Source organism: Chionomys nivalis, chromosome 20, assembly GCF_950005125.1.
Source record: "Chionomys nivalis chromosome 20, mChiNiv1.1, whole genome shotgun sequence".
NCBI lineage: Eukaryota > Metazoa > Chordata > Mammalia > Rodentia > Cricetidae > Chionomys > Chionomys nivalis.
In genome coordinates, this window is record NC_080105.1 from 52391088 (window position 1) to 52416016 (window position 24929).

The 24929-nt window shown below is 42.0% G+C and overlaps 1 protein-coding gene across 2 annotated transcripts in view; it reads left to right on the forward strand.

The window, feature by feature from the left end:
- Positions 1-24929, forward strand: part of Csmd1 (CUB and Sushi multiple domains 1) — a 1398492-nt gene that overhangs the window by 737782 nt on the left and 635781 nt on the right. For both annotated transcript variants that reach the window (XM_057752269.1, XM_057752268.1), the window contains exon 5: positions 223-430. In XM_057752269.1, the coding sequence (XP_057608252.1) occupies positions 223-430 (208 nt within the window). The remainder of the gene's footprint in view (positions 1-222; positions 431-24929) is intronic.

Genomic DNA, 24929 nt, shown 5'->3' on the forward strand with positions numbered 1-24929 from the left:
TCACTCTCCTACTATGACACCGAGTTGAAAATGAAATTTAACCTTTGGCTTTTTGTACATCCACTATGAAGCTAAATTAATTACATAGGAACGACCTTTTTAAGTTATCTTCATTGCGAATTCAGAAAGTATTTGTCTCTGTTCAATAGGAGCATTTGTGAGTACACTCGTATGCGACAGGCTTCTGAGAATTCAGTTGTCTTTTCGTTTCGATCCCTGCAGCTGAGGGAGCCTGTGGAGGAACCCTCCGGGGAACCAGCAGTTCCATATCCAGCCCCCACTTCCCCTCAGAGTACGACAACAACGCTGACTGCACGTGGACCATCCTGGCTGAGCCTGGGGATACCATCGCTCTTGTTTTTACTGACTTCCAGCTGGAGGAGGGATATGACTTCTTAGAGATCAGCGGAACAGAAGCGCCGTCCATATGGTGAGTTTGGGGACGTCACATGACCTCTCGGGGATCTGCGCCTCTTTCCAAGAGAAAGAAAATCTGCCACTTGCTGTCCATGAATAGTTACTGGCCAACTTGAGTGCGGTATTTTTCTCTTGGCTCTTTGCTATAACTGGTTCTAGTGTCTGAGATGTCTCTGTAGCAGCATTTGAGGCTGGAGAAGACTTGTATACACGTTAATTTCCTTCCCTTCTCTCACGTTACAATCAAATCTACCCAGGAGGAGCTTAGGGAGACCTTGTGGACTTGACTTTCATCCAGAGTTGATTCTATTTGAACAGATGTTTTAGGCTTTGATGTTTATTTTCATTCTTCTTGCAAAGTGGTGATAAACTTGGCCGTGGGAACATGTGTTCCTGTCTCTCTGTGAGGAGGTTCACACAACTGCAGAAGCACCTGTGAGGATATACCTCAGACAGGGTTAGCATGGACTCTCGTCTGATGTGTGACCGAGACTGGCCAATCAGAGGTCAGCTATTGGGTGTGTCTCAGAGAGGAGACTGAGGATTACAGTTTGATTGCTCTAATTGGCTGAAGTGCAGTGGTTCTGAAAGCCATTTTCATTGTCTTTGTGAATTGGTTCCTGCTTCATATCTTTAAGCTGCTTGTCGTTGGTTAGACTTTTTTTGCTTTAATTATTTGAATTATTCTAACACTTGAAAGTTGTTTCCGTCGCCTAGTCTGGGTCTTGAGCCATGAGACATTTTGGAAGTAGACAGTCACAGGAGTGAGCAGCCATGTGTGTACAGGCAGAAGACTCGGTGAAGGAATGTTAAAATATCTCCGTGGGTTTCAGTTGTGACTTCAGCTCAAAGGCGAAAGCATGACAAAGCTAAACGTGGAACCTGCTGTTGCGAGATCCTGTTTCCCACCACCCCTTAGCACTGCACCCAATCCTCCTTTGTTTTACAGAAGCAGAAGCTTCATGCTCACGCAAATAGATGAGTACCTTCTTCCCTTGAGTTTTATTTCTCCTATGTTAAATATTATTCCAATTAGAGAAGTAAAGATAAAAATAGAACTTCATTAGAGCACAGCCATAGGACTCCGGACGTACACCCGAAACGCTGAATCCTACTAGAGCAATTTTCACATCCGTGTTTGTTGGGGCTCTACCTGCAGCACAAAGGAAGTGGAATCAAATTGAATATCCATCAACAGATACTGAATGAATAAGTAATGAATCATGGTATATAAACACAGTGCAATTTTGTTCACTGCAAAGAAAAATAAAAAGACCTGGAAACATACATTAAGTAAGGTGACCCAGGCTTAGAAGGACAAATTCTGCATTTATACGTGTGCATGTGCACTGGTAGCTCTTGCAGAGGACCTGGGTCCATTTCCCAGCACACATGGTGGGTCACAACTGCCTGTAACTCCTGTCCCAGGGAATATGATGCTGTTCTCTTTTGGCCTCAGTGTGTACTTGGCACAGGTGATGTCCATGCAGGCAAAATGTTCTTATACATAAGACAGTAAGATGAATAAATAGAATTTATATGTGTAAATGCAGAGGTTTGGAGACTAGAAAGAGGGCATGATGGGATTAAAAGGTATTTAAGAAAGACATTGGCAAGGTATTAGAACACGTGACAGAAAGTAGGAAGAGGAACATGGGGGGGGGTTACATGGAAAGGGATAAGGGACAACTGGAGCAAGAATGGTATGGGGATCAAGGAAGACTAAACAAAAATGCCTTTGCAAAACCTGTCACTGTATGCTGCTTTAAACAAATTGTACAACCACTGTCTTGAACTGTATGTTTTTATTCACCTTGAATAGACTTTGACACCAATCACTCTTCTTCAACCTCTTGTATTTGTTAGAAGTCTTGTGCACTGTGTATTGCTTAGAATCAAAGCTATGAACACAGCTGCTGACAGAAAACCCAGTGCTGATCTGTGCTCCACCCTAAGTCCCACTACCAGTAACTCTGTAATCTTGCGCCAGTCCCTAAGAGGCCATATTTAAATGCCTTATAAGTTCACAAGGGACATAGTTAATCATTAAACATCAACCATGTGTCTAATCTTTGAAAATCATTGTTCTACAAACAAGTGATAAAATGCTTCTAACTTTAACTGTGTAATTTTTATGGAAAACTATTTCATAACTACATAAAGTATGTGGATAGAGGAAACCATGTGGTGAATGAGTCTCAGAAATTACTTGGCTGTCTTTAGAGAACCTGGGCATATGGGGTGTTGACTGATGGCCTGGCTATTAGGTGTCAGGGTGGGAAAGAGATTGGAACCCAATGATGGACTTGGTGTTTATAGAGTTTAGTCATGGCTTTTGCCAAACAAAGTTGATGTAAGAAAGGGAGAATGTGTGGGAGTCCAGGGGTCAACATGAGTGATGGAAATAAAAAAGTGAAGCCCAAGCACTTTCCAGGGAGATGAAGTATGACCCCAGGGAGAAAGCAGTTACCAGGGAAATGATAGTGACCCCAGAGAGAGTAGCTCCTTCCGGTGTGGGTATCACTGAGGAGACAAAGTACCCGAGTTCATTTCTGCTCAGGAACCAGCATTGTCTAGTTTCCTACATTTTTCAGATATGCAAGAACCCTGCAGGATGGTTTTGTCCTTACGGACTCTGTCTCAGTTAGGGTTTTATTGCTGTGTGCAGACACCATGGCTATAACAACTTTGGTAAAGAAAAACATGTAACTGGGGCTGGGCTACAGTTTCAGAGGTTTAGTCCATTATCACCATGGTGATAAGATGGATGCATGCAGGCAGATATGGTACTGGAGAAGTAGCTGAGAGTCCTACATCTAGATCCCCAGGCAGCAGAAGGAGACTGCCACACTAGGCATAACTTGCATGCACAAAACCTTAAAGCTCTCCTCCATAGTGACACACTTCTTCCATCAAGGCCACACCTACACTAACAAAGCAACATCTCCTAACAGTGACACTCCCTATGGTCCAAGCATTCAAACACATGTGTACACGGGGACCGTTCCTTTTCAAACCACCACAGACTCTTAGCACCTTCTCAGTTACATGAACTGGGATACAAGAAGAATAATAGAGAACGGGGTTCCCAGAAAACAGCCATGAGCTTAGGGTCTGAGTTCAGCATGAGCTCATTAGCTCGCCTTAGTCTGCAGCTGCACAACTCTGGGGAGCTGTCCTGACTGGGATGCACCTTTTCTCAACTGCACAGTACCCCTGAGAATGCGGAAGAAGCTGCAACTGAGGAGACACGTCCACTGAAGAACCATGCACCATTGTACACTGCGTGAGAGGGGTCAAAGGGCTTTCTTATTTATTTTGCTTGGTGACATGCAGCGCATACTTTAATTACAGAGGGAATTATCTTGATGTGTCCATATGGAGTGTTACTTTAAATGGAACTCACATCAAGTTCACATTCTTCGGTGGCGGCTGAAAAGAAAAAAGATGGTTTTCTTAAATAACCATCAAACCCACATGAACACACTTCAAATTTAAAATAGAATAATTGGGACCACGCTTTCAAGACTTATACAAATGTGTATTATCTGGCTTATCTTTAAAAAGACTATTATTTTACTATAATTTTAGTGACAGCTTCTGAAATGTTTAATGGCCCAAATTGGTATATTTAGAAGATTTATCCACCCCAGGATTGCAAGAAAAGGAGGGAGGAGGATGAACTTGGCCTCTTCTCCAAAACAAGGTTATGCTTCGGAGACAGGAGGATGGTGCTAATGGCTATGAGTGCAGAAAGGGCACACATGTGCAATTTTCCAATAATCTGTTTTTAAAGGCAGGATGAACAAGCAAGGACATGGTAAGAGGAAACTGCATGGGAAATTGTGGAAAATAATAATGGGATTAGCTTTATTTTCATTACATCTTGAGCGAAATTGCCAACTCCGCTATAATTTCTTTGCTCCAAGTTGCCATAGCTACAGTAGAGGCAGCCTCAGTGAAGTGAATCTTATTTGCCAGACTCTTCTATGTATTAAATGTGGGGTGTGTTAGGGATTTAAACTTCACTACCTATATGCATATTGATCAAGGTATTATTTTTAGTTATTTATTATTATTATTATTATTATTATTATTATTATTATTAGAACCCACATGGTGGATCATAACCATCTACAGCTTCACCCATAAAGGATCTGATGCCCTCTTCTTACGTCTGTGGGTACTGCACACATATGGTGCACCTACATACTCATATGCATAAAATAAATACATTGAATAAAATAGAATTTCAAGAAAATGTTTTTAAGAAAGCAGCAACACTGTCTATGGCTTTATCCTCCTGAAGTGATCTGATGGGGTATTCTATGACTCTAAAAATACCAAGAAGGAATGTTGATGTTGTTTCCCAGTTACTCAGCTGTAATTTCTAACTTCAGACATAAGGTTGAAGGGTAAGGGCAGTCTTTGTTTGGTAGGTGAACTCTTCATGAGTCAGGGAATGCTTGCAGCTTCACAGGGCTGCCAAGGAAGAGCAATGACAAGCACTGAGACTTTGTCCTGGCCAACATGAATGTCCCCACCTCAGGATGCCCAGGAAGAATACAGCTGCCAGAGCAGGCCTTCCTGGGCGGGGCCAGAATTGCTTCTGCCATCCTCCCTTCCCTCACATCTCCAGCCTTAGTCACATGCCCACTCAGAGGCTCGGAGTCTCATTTCCCTGCACCCCCTACAGTCACCTTGTAAGGTTACACAGTAACCAGCCTCCATGTTGCCCTTCCATGCTGGCCAATGTTTGAAGTTAGCAAAATGATGAGCAGCCTGTCTAGATGAAGAATTCCAAACGAGATATGCAAAGGAAACATTTTGGAATCCCCCTCCAGCAATCGTCTCTCAATTTGTGTGGGAGAGCCTCCCTGATCCAATTTGTTATTTTTTACAGTAAGAGTAACGCCCAGTAGGTAACTAACAAAAGCCCTCTCCTGCCCTGGCCTGGTCATGAATCTCCGCCATGGAAAAACAACACACTGTATAAATGTACTTTATTTTGTTCTCATTAGCCCAGCACAATTTCACTATTAAATCAATCTAATCAGCAACTGGCTGAAGCCGAAACAAGACTTCAAAGAAACTGGAACAGCCCAATGAGCTTCAAAGAATTCTTGAAGGGTCAATTAATGCCTACAATGTTTATCCAACTTGTCACTTAATTGATAATTGACTCGGGGTATGTTTAATTTCTAATGAGGAAGGTTACAGAGCTCCAGTGAACAACAGATTCCCCACAATGAACCTTCACCCTCACCTGCCCCAAACCCAGAGAGGTTTGCCGCCCACTCCTGCCCACAGTACTGCAACTGCTTCTTTTGAGTTCATCCTAGAGAAAATCTCAAGGTAGCACAGAGTGAGGTGCTGCTTGCCCTCAGGGAGTTTCCTCTAGGCTCTCCCATTAGCTACTTACAAAGTATCTGACCAAAGAAAGGCAAGAAAGAAAGGTTTGTTCTGCTGTGCAGTTCATGGTGGCAAGGAAGACATCTCAAGGAGGGCCGCTCTAGCTGAAGTGGGCGTGTGTGAGGCGGCTGGCTGCAGAGAGGCCACTGTCAGGAAGCCGAGAGAAGGATGATAATGTATTCACCTTTTCCTGTTTTAATTTACTCAGAAACACCATGTCATAGTGTTGGCTACTTTCATAGTAGATCTCCCCTTCTCAGCTAAACCTCCCTGGAAAAGGGTTGGAAGACCCTCCCAAGGGTGTGTCTCTTGGCTGGTTCTAAATTCCTTCCAGCTGATGATCCTCTGTCACCATCACACAGCATATCACAACCACTGGGTAATTACTCAAACCAAAAAATGCCCAAAATGTTTTGTTTTATACAGAATTATTTCTATCTATCCCAACAGAGACCGTGATGCTCTGGGGAAGAAAATATGTTTGATAAGCAGGCCGACCCATGACTCAAGCTCAGCAACAAACAGTTCCTGGATTCTCCCCAAGTGGGAGAACAATCTTAAGGTCAAGACAGGAATGGAGATCAGGAAAGAGCAATTGTAGAAAGCACAAAGTTTGTCAAACCAAAGGAGAGGAGTGAGTAGTTGTGTGCAAGTCATGTCTAACCATGGAGCAGATCAGTGTGTGTGTGTGTGTGTGTGTGTGTGTGTGTGTGTGTGTGTATGCATGTGTGTGTATTCTTGTGTGAGAACTCACAAGTGCTTACATGTGCAAGATGTAGAGAGACAGGAGAAGAAGGCATGGAGGTATGTATGTGTACTTGCTCACTTCTTATTTAAAAAGAATATATTAGGTACCCCCAATGGAAAGAAATGGATATCCCTGCTGTGAAAACAGTATTCTCAGAAAATTTCTCATTGTACATGGCAGGGGATTTTCTAATACACAAAATAGAAAATCAACTTTTTAAGAAATACCAGTATTTCTTAGGTACCATCTACTGTATCACGAATGATGTGAAGGGATAGGAATAATCCACTCATATGCATCACTCCTTATCCAGAAACAAGGGGTCTGTGGAATACCTTCCATGATGGCCCACCTAAGGCACATAAAGCCACCACATTCCCAAAGTTAAGAACAGGATCAGAATGACAAAAAGAAAAGCAGAGGCACCTGTGGGGTCAGTTATTCTACCACATCTGATCACCACTCCAGCCCACCGAATCCTCATCAATCTAACCTGTGTTATTTTAAAAGGCTTCCCTTGAAAAACTCATTTTTAAACACATCTTCCCTATTTCACGTTTTTCTTTATGATCCACTTCCTTGTCTCTCTACATCATCTCATTTGCTTACTTCACATGCATATGGGGGCAAACATGCGTGTAGGTATACACGCATACACACACAGTCCACAGGTAAACATATGTGCATTCTTCACAGCCATGAACACGTGCATATAAGCACATATATAAACAGACACCATATATCACACATCTGTATGCGGATGTGTATGTGTATAGTACAGACACCGAGCCCTAAATCCATAAATCATTCTACCACTCTGAAAGCAATGTTTTCAATCCGATTTCTAGGTGTAGCTTTTCTCATTTTAACTGAGAAAAAGCAAACTGTTATGCTTGGATTCAGTGCTTCCTTGTTGTAGTTAGCACTAGATTCAAAATAACTTGGTTAATATTTAATGCCATATTGCACCCGGGAGACGTGTATGCCGCTTTGTCCAGACTTATCAGCTCAGAACCAAAACCATCGAGTGCTTTAGAAGCTAACACTCTACACAGCAGAATATCTACTCAGTCAGAGCCTTAGTTTTCTCCTGGCAGTGGGTTGGGATTTCATGCAGTGAATGGGGCCCCTGGGTGATATTCAGTGGAGAAACTAGGATGCACAACTTGATGCTATTGTCTTAGGGTTTCGATTGCTGTGAAGAGACACCATGACCACACTTTTATAAAGGAAAACATTTAATTTGGGTGGCTTACAGTTTCAGAGGTTTAGTCCATTATCATCATGGCTGGAGACATGGTAGCATGTAGACAGGTGTGGTGATGAAGAAGGAACTGAGAGTTCTGCGTCTTGATCCACAGGCACTGGGAAGTGTACTGTGTGTCACACTGAGCATAGCTTGTGCAAAGGAGACCTCAAAGCCCAAGTCCAGAGTAACCACTTCCTCTCACAAGACCACACCTACTCCAACAAAGCAACACCTCCTAATAGTGCCACTCCCTTTGGGGGGCCATTTTCTTTCAAACCACCAGTCATATTTCCCTCTGCCATCATGAGGTGGTCCCCTGCACGGTTCGTGCTGTACAGTGTTCTCTGATCCTTGCCTGGCCTGATCTTTCTGAACCTCTGTGACCTGAAGCTGCAGCTGACTCCCCTGTCCAGTTGCATCCACCCATGTTTTTGGCTCTAATCGTGGAGCTTGCCATAATAGCACTCCGTGTGACCCAAGCCAGGCAGAGGATGGGCTGTGGAGCATCCTGCAGTGGGAGAAGCATGGGAGGGAAGGAAACAAAAGAGATGTTAAGAATCTAAAGTTTCTTCCTACTATCTGTGGGTATCATGGGCAGTTTTCTCCATAGCCCGCATATCATTTCCTGGAGGGCTTACAGTCTTTGCAGAGAAAATATATGTGGTGCTTTTTAGATATGGAAGAAGGCTCAGAATACTTAAAACTGAGTTTCCAGAGAAAGGAGCTAAAAGACCTGGATTTGGGGTCCATTCCTACCACTCAGCACACGGTGCTGTTTTGGTATACAAACTCTCCAAGCCTCTTTCTCTGTTTGCAAAAGGGACTTGATATTCATCGGAGGTTATCAATTAGGAAGAGAAGTGACATGGTATCACTGTGTCTTTGATGGCTAAAGAGGCAACAGAATGGAGGCTATAGCCCTCTATTCTTGTGACTCAATCTCTTCTCTTTTCCCTTTGTCTTTCTCTATCATCTGCTCCTTTCTGATTCCCGTTCCTCACCCATTCTCCTTGGCCTTCTACAATGCTCCAGTGTCTGAGTCAGTCTGGATGCACATAATAAATAGGGTCTTCTTTCTCAGCAATATTTCTTGGTACTTGACATACTTCTGAATAGCTCTTCCCATTCTAGAGAGTATGTGAAAATCTTTTGTTTACAAATTGCCTGTTCTTTAAGAGGATAGGGTGTTAGTAGTAATAATGCTAGGTTCTGGTCCACAAGCAGAGCATGGCTCAAAATGCTAACCATGTATCAGCCCATTTGATCACCCATGACACTTGATCACTACTATCCCAATTTTCCAGACAGGAAAACTAAAATATAGAAATGCTACATAAATAATCTAGCTAAATGGCCATGACCTCAGGCCAGGGTAGTTATGAGCCCATTTAACTTAGGAATCATGATGGTTACTTCAAGTCTTGTTTTATCAAAGACATCACCGATCGTAGAGAGTATGAATTCTCATTTGGGGGACGATCTTCCTTCTGACTCATTGAAAGTGTGAATGGGTCATGCTTTCCCACAGTGGGCACCTCTTCCTGAACTTGCAGAGCATACATAGCGTCAGGATTCTCTGGGCTCAGTTATTGAATCCATAACAGTATTCTCCAGAGTCACTATGTGAATCTAAGAGAGCTACTAGGAGACAATTCAAGAGATCAGCAGCTATAAAGGGATGAATGTACATTTACCAAGACTGCATAGCACCTGAGCAACAGAGAGTAACATGGCTTTGACACAAAGGAAATTAAGTGAGTTTCTTATGGGGGAGCAGAGGTTAGATATGGATTTAAATGAGAATATAAAGGAATCAACCTCAAGTACAAAAGATATAAAGAAAACACAAGCAGGAAGGCCAGCTCCCTTGTCGGATATTTCTCTCCCAAATGCTATAGATGTGGAGTAAGTACATGGTGTGATCCCTCCATCATAGGAGATAGGAACTGTCAAAACCCACCAGCATAGAACCCTATGTTAGACCTGACATTCTGGAATCTCCACGGCACCTTTCTGACCCATGCTAATAACCATGTGCAAAGACAGCATTCCTGTGTACCCGTGAACAATACAAGGGCAAAATATCCCCCATCAGTCAGTTCCGGAGTGCGTCAACAGTCCTAATGCCATTCATAGCCCATACGATGGTTGAGGGAACTGTCAGTTACATGTTGAAAGCCACCCTGTAAAGCCCTGTACAAAGTGTCAAAAAACAGGCTCATAATCAATTGAAAAACATGTGATTCCCGTGAGCTGGCTGTTGACGGTATGACAACATCCTTGGTAATACAGAGTCTAAAGTACCAGGGAGGTGCTTACTCTGCTTTTGATATGTGAACTCTAGGAGGTACAGGCCATATCTGGGTGCTATTTTATTGAAGGCAGTCAGTCATTTTGCAGGAAACCTTTCTGTGCACTAACTAGGTTCACCTGTGACTTCCAGAAACATGAGCAGCTCAGACCTGTGTAACAAGACAAGGGTGGGCTAGATATTTGAAAGGACTGACTTTTTGGGAGACTAGCAAACCAAAATTGCCAAGCTGCTGGCTCACTCAAGGCCTGGCAAGCCCTCCCCCCCACTTGTGGTGCAGATGCTGACCCTTCTCATGGAGCCACCACCCACCCATGAGAGTGATCGACACCACACACTCCACCATGTGAGTTATATACAGATTTGCTGACCGCAGTCATCTCTCTCTGGAGCCTCTGCAGCATTGCCAAAGCCTTCTGTGTCATTCATTAGTCATTCTTTCAGAGCCTATAATAGCAAGCTAATGAGTGACACCAGCATGGGACATCCATTACTGCCTGCGGAAAGCACCAGAAGCCTCGGCGTTCCGCTTCCAGGGAAGGTGATGTCCTGAGTTTCTGACCTGACATGTCCTGCATTTTATGAGCACTTCACAGTTGTTGTTTCTCAGAGTACTTAACAGTGACCCCTGTTACCAGATGGGATGAGGGCAGCTGCATGTTTCATTCCAGAGTCCAGCCACACAGTCATGGGCACTGCGCAGCCCCCCACTGTGCACATCTGGAGGGGACTCTGTGCGCCCAGGTGTTCACATAGATGTTTTCCTCATCACCTCATTACTGTAAAGTACAAGCTTTAAGAAGCCAGCTTAGCTTCCAAGCAGTGGGACCTGTAGCAAGCAATTCAGTGCTTTCAGGAATAGAATACACACTTCCTCTCCTCTCCCTGTCCCGTCTCACCCTGTCTCTTGTTCCTTTCATTAAAGCTAATGGGAGCACTGGGGAGAGTTTGTGGACAGCACTCCAAAAATGACAGATGCTTCCCTTAAGTACCTACTGTCCTTAGAGCATTAGCGACCAGTGAACGGACGTGATGTCTCCACAATGTGTCTATTATACCAATATCAGAGTGTTCAATTAGTGGTAATTAGAGCCCAGCTGGGCAGAAGTAATTTCAACACCACCATGTGGAGGACAAGAGACAGACCAACCCCACGTTTTATTCAAAATTGCTCTCCTCAAATATTCCTCCACCTATTCATTAGACCCTAGGAGGATCTGCTTTATTTCAGACTCTGCCAAATTCTTGTGTGTGTGTGTGTGTGTGTGTGAGTCTGTATTTTAGCATGTATTGAAATATTTAAATTGCAAACACATCCATGGGTTTCTTGCAATAATGCTCTTTATTGGAAGGTAGGACTCCAAGAGAATAGATAGAAGGCATATATGAGATGAATAAATCTATGAATGATGAATATTTAATAAACGAGATTTTAAAATTGTGCTTACAGGAAAAAAATGGTGAAATAAAAAGAGCGGTCTATGTGCAATTGCTCCTTTTAAATATGTGACTGTGAGCAGAGCTAAGTCGGCCTCTGTGGGCGTGGCTAAGCGTCCCACTATGGGTGTGGCTCCGGCTACCTCTGTGGGCGTGCCTAAGCCTCCCTCTGTGGGTGTGGCTAAGGCTGCCTTTGTGAGTGTGCAAGCTGTCCCTTGGGGTGGCTCAGGCTTCCATTGTCTCAGCCTGCTTTAGTAAGGGATCCTTAAGATTCTGAGCCTTGGTGGTCCTGGTCACAGGCAACAAGCTACTGGAGCTGTCCTAGGGTACTCAGAGATTTCCTGGGTTCAAAGCTTGCTAGTTCTTTTCTTGTCTCTAAAGGGATTCTTGGTTAGTGTTCCTTGGAGGGTGGAGTCCTCTGGTGCAGAAATTTCAGTTTGCAGCTGATTTGTGTAGACCTAGTCCTAACGGTATAGTATACCAGAAGCTGTGAAGCAGCATCAGCCAGCAAGAGATTCATCTCCACACAAGCTTTCCACGCAGGGCTGTGGCTGACATGAAATCATTGATTCCCTAGAATACCTTCATCTACTCAGATTTATGCATAATCATTTCTTGGATGTTTTATAATTATTTCTAGTAAACTGTTAAAACATACAGAAGGGTTGGAATTTAAAACCACAAGACAGTAAGAGAAAATTAATTACATGAATAGAGAGTAAAAGGATGAGAGAGACAAAAATTAATATTTAATTTTTAATTCCGAGATGGCTATGGCAAGCACAGGAAGTTGGCTTTTTACCATGCTCCCATCAGCAGACAGCAACTACTTCCAACTTTCTCTTGAGTGCCACCTTTTCTCTGTGCATTAAATATGAAAAGAAAGTCTAAACTGAAGCTTTATGAATCACAGAGTAATAAAAAGGCTGCTCCTCTGAAAAGCAGAATGCAAACTCGTGAAAAAAAATTCTGAGCAAGTAGTTTTCTTTAAGGCATTTTTTTTTTTTAGTTGAGCCCATGTCATCCAAGACAATCCAGAGTGGACGTTGAAAAAGTTGAGAAACGTTAACAACCCAATCAAAAGCTCTCTGCATCTCCTTCAGGGAGATGGAGTCAGCTGCCTGTGTATCTGGTTGCTCTCTGGGTTAACCAGAAAGCAGTGCGGTAGAATCTTCAGGAGGGCCTGGTCAGGCCCTGTCCTGATGTCAGAAACACTAGTTGTAGGGCGAAGAATGACTAAGGATTACAGGCCTCTGATGACTCTTGACCTCCAGCAGCTGGGAGCACAAGATGCTATTTCACTCTGAGGCATGGGACTGATTCAGCATAAAATGTCATTAGAACACTTTGTAAATGCAGACGATTAGGATAAAAGGGTTTCAAGGCAACACTGGAGGGAAAGACAGTGATGACCTACCCCAACCCACCATCACCCGTCACCCCTACCTGCATGCTGATTATATGTGCAAATTTGACCCACTAAAACTGTAATTAATGTGCAAGATCAGAGAAATTTTCATAGAATTACAGCATGTATTGAGAGGGTTAAACCCCACTAAATCAGGATTCACCTACACAGACCCCCGAAAGGCTCCTGGTGTATATGGTGGTGATCCTCACAGCTCTATAGAGGTCCTTGAGAAAGAACTTGCTATTGACCGCATCATCTATGTGAACCCCTTGATCCTTGATGTCCTTGTGTATGTCCATGCTTGGAATGTTAGGTGCTGAAGTTGTTTGCCCTAACCACATGGAAGGACATCTTGTTTTGTGTGGGATAAATGTCAAATAATTAGTAACAAGTAATTCATAAATTAGTAGCATGGCCATAATGTATTAGTCACAAGTCAATCATGCTTACGTGTAACTTCCAACTTGAGCCAGAGGCCGGGCAGTTCTTGCTTATTAATACATGATTTTAAGTGAAAGCCCAGCTGAAAGATAAATTGTTCTGTAAAAATGGCTCACGCCGCAGTGTAGAGAGAAAAGGTAAGACACACTAGCCTGGGGCCAGTCCACAGTTTGGCCTCTGGCAAGGATGTGGCTTGAACTAGGTAATTCTGTCTGCATCCATCTGAGAAACCATCCATATGGGACCTTGTCTATTTATGAGGAAATTCCATTGCCATCATATCTCTGTAGTTTTGGTTTTCTGCTCTATGCCTCTTCCTTGGAAAGTAAGTTTAGAATAGTGGATAAAATGCTGGACAAAACTCAACTATGCATGTGACTTTTAACAAGATTCCTAGTACCACTTCCAATCATCTACAGGGTGCTGCTTTAAGGAGAGCCTCCCCGTTTCTCCCATAATATCATTGGGAGATGTGGTGGTTTGGATGAAAAGGGCCCCATTGACTCATATGTTTGAATGCTTGGTTCCCAGTTAGTGGAACCGTTTAGGAAGGATTAGAAGGTGTAGGTTTGTTGGAGAAGATGTGTCACTGGGGGGTCAACTTTGAAGCATCAAAAGTCTATACCTGGCCCAGCCTCACTCTCTCACTCTCAGCCTGCAACTTCGAGATCAGATGTGAGTTCCGGTGTCATTCCTGCCTGCCTGTCACCATTCTGCCCACCATGATGAGGATAGATGAACTCTCTGAAACTATAAGCAAGCCCCCAATGAAATGCTCTCTTTTGCAAGCAGCCTTGGTCATGGTATTTTTTTCACTACAATAGAACTGTAGCTAAGAGAAGACGCCCCATGGTTTCTGGACACAAAACTTTAGCGCAGTTAACACTTAATTTTTCAGTCTGATGCATCTGAGATATGAGGACAGTTGACAACAGGCATCGAGATAGAATTTAATATTCCTGACCGGTTTATCATCTCTGAATTGCTAAGATTATATTTGAATTCACCCAAAACTTTGTTTTCACTATTATGAGTTGGTAGCTCTTCTAAACCCTGATGACAGCTGACTTAGTAAAGCTAAGGAGGGCGCTTGGCTCCCCCGAGCGGTCTTTACTGCACGACTCACATTCCTACTTTCAAAACTAAAGACACAAAAGGGGACAATTTCACTTTTATGAGCAAAAGTCTCTCAAAGTAACAAGCTAAAAGAAAGTTGAAAATATTCATGAAATCAGTACCTGCGTGATTAAAAATAAACACAAATCGCATCTTTTTCAAAGTCTGTGTTGTGCACAGCTGCTGTGGCTTTTCTGATCTCAGTTAATGAGTTTTTCTTTACCAGATTCAGACAAAGAAATTGAGAGTGTCAAATAGAGATTCCTATCAGTGAAAATTTAATAAACACCCCCTTTCATTCTCATATAGTTTTTAATTTTCCCATCAATAGATTAAAATGGACAAAAACATCTTTTGCAAAAAAGTGTTCATTTATTTGACAACGAAGAAAACATGATATTCCTTTATTATCGAAATAACAAAGGAAAACAGTAACAAGAAATTTCACAGGAACAATGTTTTAAAATAAAACTATACAGATGTCTTTACTAATGAGCAATCAGAGGATGAATTAGCATGATGTAGTTTCTTTCTCTTTAACATTCACATGTAATTAAAGGTACCCATGGCTTTTGAGTTAACAGCCTATCTGGCGCTGGCTGCACCAGGATGCTCAACTGCCCTGTCAGCCCTGTTTGGTTCTTGTATTTGCCTCCCAAAGTTAAGAGTTATTGTATAAAGTCACCATTATTTTTATGGGGTCCAACTCTCCATACAGCTCTCCCAAGTTAGAGTTATATGTTGTTTGCTGTGTTTCATAACTGAGTTGTACAGGGGTTTTTGAATAGAATGCAAATTAATAGTTTAACATGCCCAATTTGAGTTACACATCCAGACTGAGTGGAAAATAACTGCTTTTAAGTTGATGTCTATGCACACCCAAGCAATTGCAAGGGCATAGAATGGAAGGAGAGGCAGAAAGCCATGTTTCTCCTGTTAGCCCTGATGGAACACCAAGAAAAGGCTGTCAAGTGGTAGTTGCATCTCAAGTGCACAAAGAGCCACGGGCATCTTCTCGGGATTCAGGAGGGCGCAGGATGAGGTTCATCTGCAGAGCTCTCTACGTGGTCACAAGCTGGTAACACCCTGGTGTCCCTCACTGGTAGAACACAGTCAGCCCTCTCAGGTTGTTACCAGCAACTGATGTTTGGCAGCTCTAGTTTAGACAATGCATGCTACATTAAAACATGAATTGGAGGCTTGTGTAATCCATTATGATACAATTTGTACCATATTTATAAACAGTCTAGGAGAATGGTGACTTCTAGAAAGAAAATCCAGTAATGGTGCGGAAATGCGGGATGGATTAATTACTAGGTGATTGCCCAGCCCCTGCTCAGCATTCTTGACATTACTTCTGGAAGCTGCTGGTATCAAGGGTTCATCTTCATTATCTTCATTGCCAAGTCCTGGTTGTAGAATCACAGAGGAAGGACCATGCTGGGCTGGTTTGGAAGGATTTTTCCAGAGAAATCTGAAAAGGAACTAATAGATTGACCATTCTTAGAATATGGAAATATTCTTTGGAAACAAGAACATTATTCTGTGGGTTGATGATTCCACAACTGTTGTCATTTAATTTTTGGTTCCATTTATTAAGAGGATCTTTTAATATTAATAAGTTACCCTGAGCAGTTGTCAATTCATATGAATGAGCATATTCTCACAAATTTGCCAAAAAAATAAAAAAATAAAAATAAGCCAGGCGGTGGTGGCGCATGCCTTTAATCCCAGCACTTGGGAGGCAGAGGCAGGCGGATTTCTGTGAGTTCGAGACCAGCCTGGTTTACAAGAGCTAGTTCCAGGACAGGCTCCAAAACCACAGAGAAACCCTGTCTCGAAAAACCAAAAAAAAATAGAAAAAATAAAAAATAAAACAAATTTGCCTGGTTAATTATGGTCACTGCAGAGAACATGGATAACAATTTAAAAACCATGAAAACTGCCAGGCGGTGGTGGCACACGCCTTTAATCCCAGCACTCTGGAGGCAGAGGCAGGCGGATCTCTGTGAGTTCGAGACCAGTCTGGTCTACAGAGCTAGTTCCAGGACAGGCTCCAAAGCCACAGAGAAACGCTGTCTCAAAAAACCAAAAAAAAAAAAAAAAAAAAAAAAAAAAAAAAAAAAAAATCATGAAAACTAGTTAATTTTTAGCATTTTTAGAAACAAACCTCAGTGAAAAGATGATTATTTGTCAAGTCGTATTTGAAGTAGTTCAAACTGCATATTCTGTTTTGAGCACTTGAAAGAGCTTGAAAGGTTTGTGGTTGAAAAAACTACTGTATTTTTAACATATGCTGTTGATCTTTGCTTCACTGTAATGGTCTCAGATCTGATATATTATTTTTGAATAGCATATGTGGCATAAACTGATTGATATCAGTTCCAGTAAAATATATGATTGGACTGTTGACATTCTATATGCAGTAGTTCATGTATCAGGGAACCACCAAAGTGTTAATGGCATGTCTTACTTTTAAAGCACCTTAAACAGTTGTCTTATCAGATAATTAGCGAATATTTTTATAATGAGACTCTTTCCCTTTTTTGGGGTTGTTTAGTCCAGCTTCGATTTAAAGGTTTTCTCCTTGTCTTATTGTGCCTTGTTTTGTCCTGTTTGGAGGCCTGCTCTTCTCTGAAGAGGAGATGAGGGGCAGGGGATCTAGGGAGGAAGGGAGATGGGAGGGAGCTAGGAGGAGTGGAGGGAGGTGAAACTGGTTGGGATGTACTGTAGACAGAGCAATCTATTTTCAATAAAAAAAAGAAAACAAAAGAACTGTCACTGCAAAAATACATAGATCGTCAGTAGTTGAAAAGTCATTTAAATATTCTGAGAAAGCAAATAATTATTATGAAAGATCTTATTTTTATTATGAAATTGTTTTTAATTTTTATAACAATTTTGCAAGTGATTAAATGCAATTCTGTGCATGCAGGTTTTGAAAAGCCTGGCAGGCAAAAGCTATGTCTTTAATTCGGCCGCTCTCAAAAATAATGTTTGGAGTCAGGCAGTGGTTGTGTACACCTTTAATCCTAGCACTCTGGAGGCAGAAGGAGGCAGATCTCTGTGAGTTCGAGGCCATCCTTGTCTATAAAGCAAGTTCCAGGACAGGTTCAAAGACCACTACCACCACAACCACCACCATCATCATAATGTGTTTGCTATTGCTTCTTGCACCTAGCCAGATAACTAATGTTTGAAGGATAAGAGGAGTGGTTTAATTTGCATCCACTGTTTTTATAACAAAAGATATTGGTTTAGAAAATATTTTCTCAGACTGGACTTTCATCTAATAACAGGAGAAAGAGAGAGAGAGAGAGAGAGAGAGAGAGAGAGAGAGAGAGAGAGAGAGAGAGAGAGAGAGAGAGAGAAACTCTCTCTGTCTCTCTTTGTGTGTACCTCTCTCTGTGTGGCCATGTGTTTGTCTGTGCGTCTGTGTGAGTGTGTGTATATAGTGATATTTTATTTATGTTTTAATAAATAAAGCTTACCTAAAGATCGGAAAGGCAAAGCTAAGCCACTAGAGGTCAGGCAGTGATGGCACACAACTTTAATCCCAGTGTTTAGGAGACAGAGGCAGATGGATCTCTGTGAGTTCAAGGCCACCCTGGGCTACTCAAGATCAATGCAGAAACAAATTTATGTGTTTGCGGCCTACACCTTTACTGGCAGTATTAGGGAGTCATGTGCTTTTAATTCCAACACTAGAGGGAATATAAAATGAGAGGAGAGAGAGGCTTAGTCTGTTTTGTCTGCCTAATCCACTTAGTCTGGGATCACCCAACCTTGGTAGAGGTAAGACTTCTCTAGTGGCTTGATCACTTTGCTTTTCTGGTTTTTGGGTTGATCCTCAATATCCGTTTTTGGAATTTTATCATTCATTCTACACGTGTGTGTGTGTGTCTGTCTCTGGGATTTTATCATTCATTCTACATGTGTGTGTGTCTGTCTCTGTATGTATATGTGCAAACCTGTGTGCATCTGTGTGAGTATGCATGCGTGTGCTGACTCAACAGCAGAGCTGAGATACACACGCACACAGAGAGAGACAGCACAATCTTTTAAGTGTATAAAAGATCATCTGGTTTCTTAGAACAAGCTCCTTTATCTCAATTATGGCAAATTGGCTGGATTATAGAAGTACAATATCTATTGACCTTGGAAGCTAATGGAAGATTTCTAGCACATTCTTATTGCCTGCGCCAGTGAAGGGATGGTAAGACAGAATTATTCTATTTCTTTTTATTTTATTTTTTATTACATAAAAAGAAGAGACTAGTCGTTTTCATAGAAGCATTTCTGCTCAGATAGTAATGATTTTTGACATGTTTACTATTTAATAAAAGACTTTCAGAAGTATTTCAACATCCATAAAAGCATTTTTGTATTTTAGGTAAATAAAGTTAAATACTTTTGAAATATCTTATCTAGCACTGTGCAGAGTGGAGACAATTTTCAACTACGACCAACATGCCTGAGTGAGTGAGAAATTTTCTAGAGACTCTGAACGGCCATAGCTCTGTCCAAGCCACCATGGAGCACACACAAAGTGCACAGTGGATGGAGAAGCCTCGATGCTTCAGGAAATGAGACCTATATATTTCCAGGCAAAACGTGATTTTTAGAGTTTATTTCCTAATTCCTATTATGCTTACAAAACATGCTTGCAAGAACTAGCAAACTCATAAAACAGAACATCTATCAATAATTCTTATGTACAATCTCATTGGTAAACACTGTGGGAGAAGAAAATAAATTCTAAAATATGAGGAGTATACAGCACACGATTTTTTTTCATTTAAAAGTCTGTGAAGAATTTTTATAATATTTTTATTCATGATTTTCTTTCATTTTATAATTCCTGTTTTTATCATTTAGATGGGTTTTCTCATTTCCTGTTTCAGTTAAATTTTTTATTGTTATTTTACAAAATGCTATTGTAATGTCAGTTATGTTTATAAATTTTCAGAAATATTTCTTTACAGTATGCTTCAAAACTTTACTGGGGCATTGAATACACACGCTTAATACTTTTGATTCGAATTGTATATTTAGTCCTCTCATTAGTGCTTTATTAAAAGATCCAATTTGCAATATCCATGCCAACACTAGCTACAATTAGTTACTGTTTTTATTATTATGCATGAAGCACCTTAAGAAAATTACAATAATAAATTAAAAATAAACATCTTGTTGTCATAGACAACAAATTATTCTGATCAAACAGAAGCAAAGGGAGCCAAGAAGACATGACTACAAAGATCTACAAACCAGCGGATTGTTCAATTTACCAAGAAGCCTGTGTTTATAGAAATGAGTTTTCCCAACCCTTGAATTAGACTCTAGGATAATGCAATGACCTAGGAATTATGGCACTCTAAAGTTTGGCTTTATGAAGCCAGTGGTGTCTGAGCCCTCAATCTTTTGTTAAGGAAGGGTCTAGCAAAACCACAGCCTTGGGAAAAGTGGGAGAATGTCCCAAAACACTCTCATGCCTGGTGGAAAACTTCATCCAGTATTCGGTACTGCTCTCCAAGTCCAAATCCTCCCATGCCACTAAAGACAGGGCATCTTCTAGAAGCTCGTGAAGAACTCAGGTTCATTCCATCATGAAGACAAGTGTTCAGAAGCAGGTGCATCCCATCCTTTTCTGGCCCTTTTCCCTGTCATAGATCATATTTGCTGTGAGAGCCCCATGAGGAAATACCATTAAAAGTATCCAAAAAAATGGAAATGATGTAGAATTGTGTAATTGTGTTTTAAACATTTTAGTTACCTTCACTGACAAAAAATAAAATTAAATCTAGATCTTTGGGTTCTGATTTATCATATAGAGTGTTGTAATCCTCAATTTGCAGTTGGATTATTCAAACTCCCAGTATTTAAAGGGGAGAAGGACACCTTGGAAAAGGTCTTGACTAAGCAAAGCAGGCAATCGTGTTTTCAGAATATTAGGGAGGAAAGATACGTCCAAGCAGGTAGCTGCTGGGCTCGTGGGGGCCTTGGTGGAGGTGAGCAGGATATAAATCACACCTGAGGGAGACAGCAGAGGCCAAGCATGGGTGTGTACACCATCAGCCACACTTCAGGCATCAGAAGGAAATGCAGCCTGCTCCCCGACTTGTCACATGACAGCACCTATTGGGTGTTTAACCTTCTATGATTTCATAGTTTGTTGTCATCTAGGGACAGCTTCCTTCTAAGCACCAGGATTCCAGACAACATGAGGAACAGGTGTACCCCACACGGGGGATTTAGATTAATTTCTTAAGTGAGTTTCCTTGTACCTGGTGTGATATTTGCTATCCTTCAATATATCAATTTCAATTGTTCCTCTCTGTGTGGTTCATAATTCTTTGTGTCCATAGCAACATTAGACTGAACCACACACCAAGATCTGGCCTCTGATCCTAACTGACCTTTGGGATTCTCTAGTGTCAGCCATTATAAGCCATCTTACAGTGTCTCCTGCTGTAAACACACAAAGTGCCTCTCATCGCCTTGGCTTTGCAACCCTAAGACCCATTGTGTGCCTCACCTGCCATAGTTTTCCAGGCCTCAAGGTCACCCATATACACAAAGATGAGCTTTACTCATCCCTCTGGCTGCCCATGAGTCCCTTAGCTTTGCTCTGAAGAGGAACATCAGTGACATTTTCATTTTGCTGGACTCTGGTCATTTCAACCAACTAAATCAGAAGTTCTTTTGTAGGCATAAATTTATTCTGGAGAAAAGAAACCACTACATGGAAATTCCTGTATGACTCCTAAAGATTGTATAAAACTAATGAGAGGATATTTGATCACTTTAAGATCACTCAAGAATGGTTTTAACTTCAGAGGGCTGAGTATAATACAGAATACATGATGGTTATTACTTCATGGAGATAAGCCCATAAAGGTGGAAAGACGCTAACTGTTCAAAAGTCAAAAGTTGGTTGACAGTATTCCCTATGCATGGCAGGGAGAGGCTATTGTCTGTGCTACAAATTGCCTAGAATTCTGCATTCTTCCTTAGAGATGGTCATTTGTGTACTTTGGTTTAGATCTTGTCCCATCTCTTCTTGGGAGGATGTCAACTTCCCTCCTCAGTAAATTAAAATGGTGATACAAGGGATTCTCTTGTTACACTAGCTACTTTGTCGACTGTGTTCCAATTTACAAACATGACCATTGCCAGTTCCAGGGAAGGTTTAGAGCTGTGAGAACCTTTCCTTCTTCCTGTGTTGAGACTTCTTTCCAGGTTCTTTCTCATCAGTCCTCAGGCACGGGTATTGGCAGGACAGCCTCTCCAAGCAACAGCTGTCTCCTGGAATCCACCTGCAGCACCATGTGACACAGTGACTTCTGATGCTGGCACCAGGAACAGAGGAACAACAACAGGAAATGACCAGAAGTGACCATCGTTGTGTTGCAAGGATATCTGATGTAAAGGTGGATAGAAGTACATATCTATAGAAAACTCTAACAAGACATGACAGTGGGATCCTGAGGCAGGTGGTCACATTGCAAACACAGCCTCCTAGTCAGGGTTCTACAGCTGGGAAGAGACACCGTGACCACAGCAGCTCTTATAAAGGAAAGCATTTAACTGTGGCTGGCTCACAGTTTCAGACATATTGTTCACTGTCACCATGGTGGGAAGCATGGTGGCATGCAGGCAGACAAGGTCCTGGAGAGGTAGCTGATAGCTCTGCATCCAGAAAAGCAGGAAACAGGAAGAAAGAGACAGGGCCTGTCTTGAGCATTTGAACCCGCAGCGACACACTTCCTCCAACAAGTCTGCATGTCTGAATCCTTTCAAACAGTGCCATGAGCCTATGGGTGCCATTTTCACTCAAACCACCACACACAGTCAAAGACCAGAGAGGGTGAAGATTTGTGTTCAGTGCACTGCCTTCTTTCCATGCAGAACAGGATCTGCACTCAGAGAATGATGCCGTCCACAGTGGAGAGACTTCCCACTTGAATTGATGTAAACAAGATAATCCCCAAAACCATATCCAGAGTTCACCAATTAGGTGCTTTTATACCTCAAGTTGTCCATTGAAATTAAACATCACAATATGAAATTGGACAACGAAGTGAGATTAAAGGACAATTTAATTATTTAAAAGACAGCATGAGTTGGGAGCCCCATGCATTGTAGCTTCCTCATGAGTGTGAGCAGCAGGGGTGTGTGCCATCTCTGGATCCCACATTCCCCCCACATTCCCAGAGTACAGGAGCGAGATTTCCATGGTCCCTCACTACGTTAAGGCAACTCTGATCTTGCCAGGTTTAAAAACTGGTAGTCTCACCTATATCTCCCAACTGAAGCATGCTCCATGATTTCAGGGATACCAGTGCCAGCCAATAGGAGCCTCACTGGAAAGCATGCGTTGGCTGCCTCTCCCCAAAATGCTTGCATACGTTTGCTCAATCTTAAATGAAGGGGGGGCACCAAAGATACTTCTCTTCGCAGTTTTCATGTGGAAAGTATATTACAAATAAGCATATTTCCCTGTGGGAATGTGCGTAGATATTCTCAGTATGGGACATATATGAACATTTACATGGTTATACTCAATGAGTGAGAATCCCATGCATGTAATTTATAGAGAACAATGTGTGTTCAGCACTAGTGCATAAGTATGCATACTGAGTTTTACTACATATATGCTTTATAAATATATAAATCTCAATTGCTGAATAATTATAAGAACTAAGTTATGAGTGTCAGTGGCTTCTGTGTGCTAGAAGAATTCTGTCTTTCTCTTCCTTGTTTGATTCCTTTTCCAGAGCCCCACATTGCCAATGCAGCCCCACCCCCACCCCAAGCCTCATAAAGCCACCTTTTAGTAGGTGTAGTTTGTATTTCCACGTCAGGGTCTAGGTTCAACAGTGGCTTTCAAACCCTAGGCACCACGTACTCAGCAACAGGGAGGGGCAGTGAGAACTGGGGTTCCTCCTAAATGCTCTCTGTTTTGTGAGGCTAAACCAGGAAGGCTTCAAAAGGCCTGGAACCAGAGCAGAGGTACCTCCAGCCCATCCCTAGCTCAGCTGGGTCTGTCTGCTTTAGTTTGTCTGCCTTCATGCTGGGAATCTTGAAAGAAAAGCTGCTACATGGTGGAGAGATAGATGCCTGTGAGTACCAGCGGCTCACCTATGCTATTACTGCTGTCTCTGGTTCATCTCAGTCCCTGCAGAGCTGGGACAGTATTCATGGCATCGCCTCTTGGTGCTCATTGAGATCCTGCAATGAGCAGCATGATGACCTACACTTGGCACAACTACACCGTATGAGTACACACACATAGAGACAAGATGCCCAGTTTATCTCCAAAATTAAGAAAGTCCAAACACCTAAGAAAAACATTATCAGCAAAAGAGAGAGAGAGAGAGAGAGAGAGAGAGAGAGAGAGAGAGAGAGAGAGAGAGAGAGAAACTGCCTACTCCCTTAGCAACAGCTGAAAACACTTGAAAGTCTGAAAGAAGGCAGACCCAAGAAAAGAGAACTGCAGGATGCCAGCAGAGGAGTAAGTTGCTGATGACCAGGCCCCACACTGAGATGAAGTCCCTCACTCTCTACTCTGAAGATTGGGCAAACTTGTGAGCAGTCCCTCAGTTCAACTCATCAGCCTTCAGTGCAAACTGAAGGCATAAGATATGTGCACACGGCTCACCATGGCTTCAGTTAGTATCTGTATAGAGTTGATTAACATACAAGATAAATTGTCCTTTGGCGTGAATTCCCAGTACTGCAATGGGAATACTTATGCAGCATTGGGAGTCCGTCCAGCACCTCAGTGTACTGCGCAGAAGGTCCCTTGAAACACAATGTGTGCTCTAAAATACACAATATATATTTAATATATGTTAAACAGTATGTTATTTAAGTTAACATATTAATACAGTAATTATGCTGGGTATTTAAATATTTATATTAATTTATAACATGTATTGCTGTTATATTAATATTAACCAAATATTAAATGTTTAATTTTAATTAATATTAAATATTTTAAACATATATCCTTCAAAACACGGTAGTCAGCAGTGCAGTTTCAGCAGAGTCTCATTCAGGCCATAACTCATTGTCTGCCTCAATCGCCTTGGTTTCTTCTACAGAGCTTCAACAGCCCTCACCCCCACCATCACTCCCGTTTCTCAGCTCCCCACTCTTCTCACAGCTATCCTGGGAAAGCCAAAGGTCATTAAAAGTACAGTCATCGGAATGTTTCAACCACGTGGTACTCCGGGTATCACATTGCTGTTCATATTCAAGTCACGTTGGGCTTGTCTCTCGGAACCCGACACTCCCTATCTACTCTATGAGCATTGCCAATCCCACCAAGTGGTTTTTGGAAAGGAGAAATCTGGCATGGAATAGCAAGGATAGTTAGCAA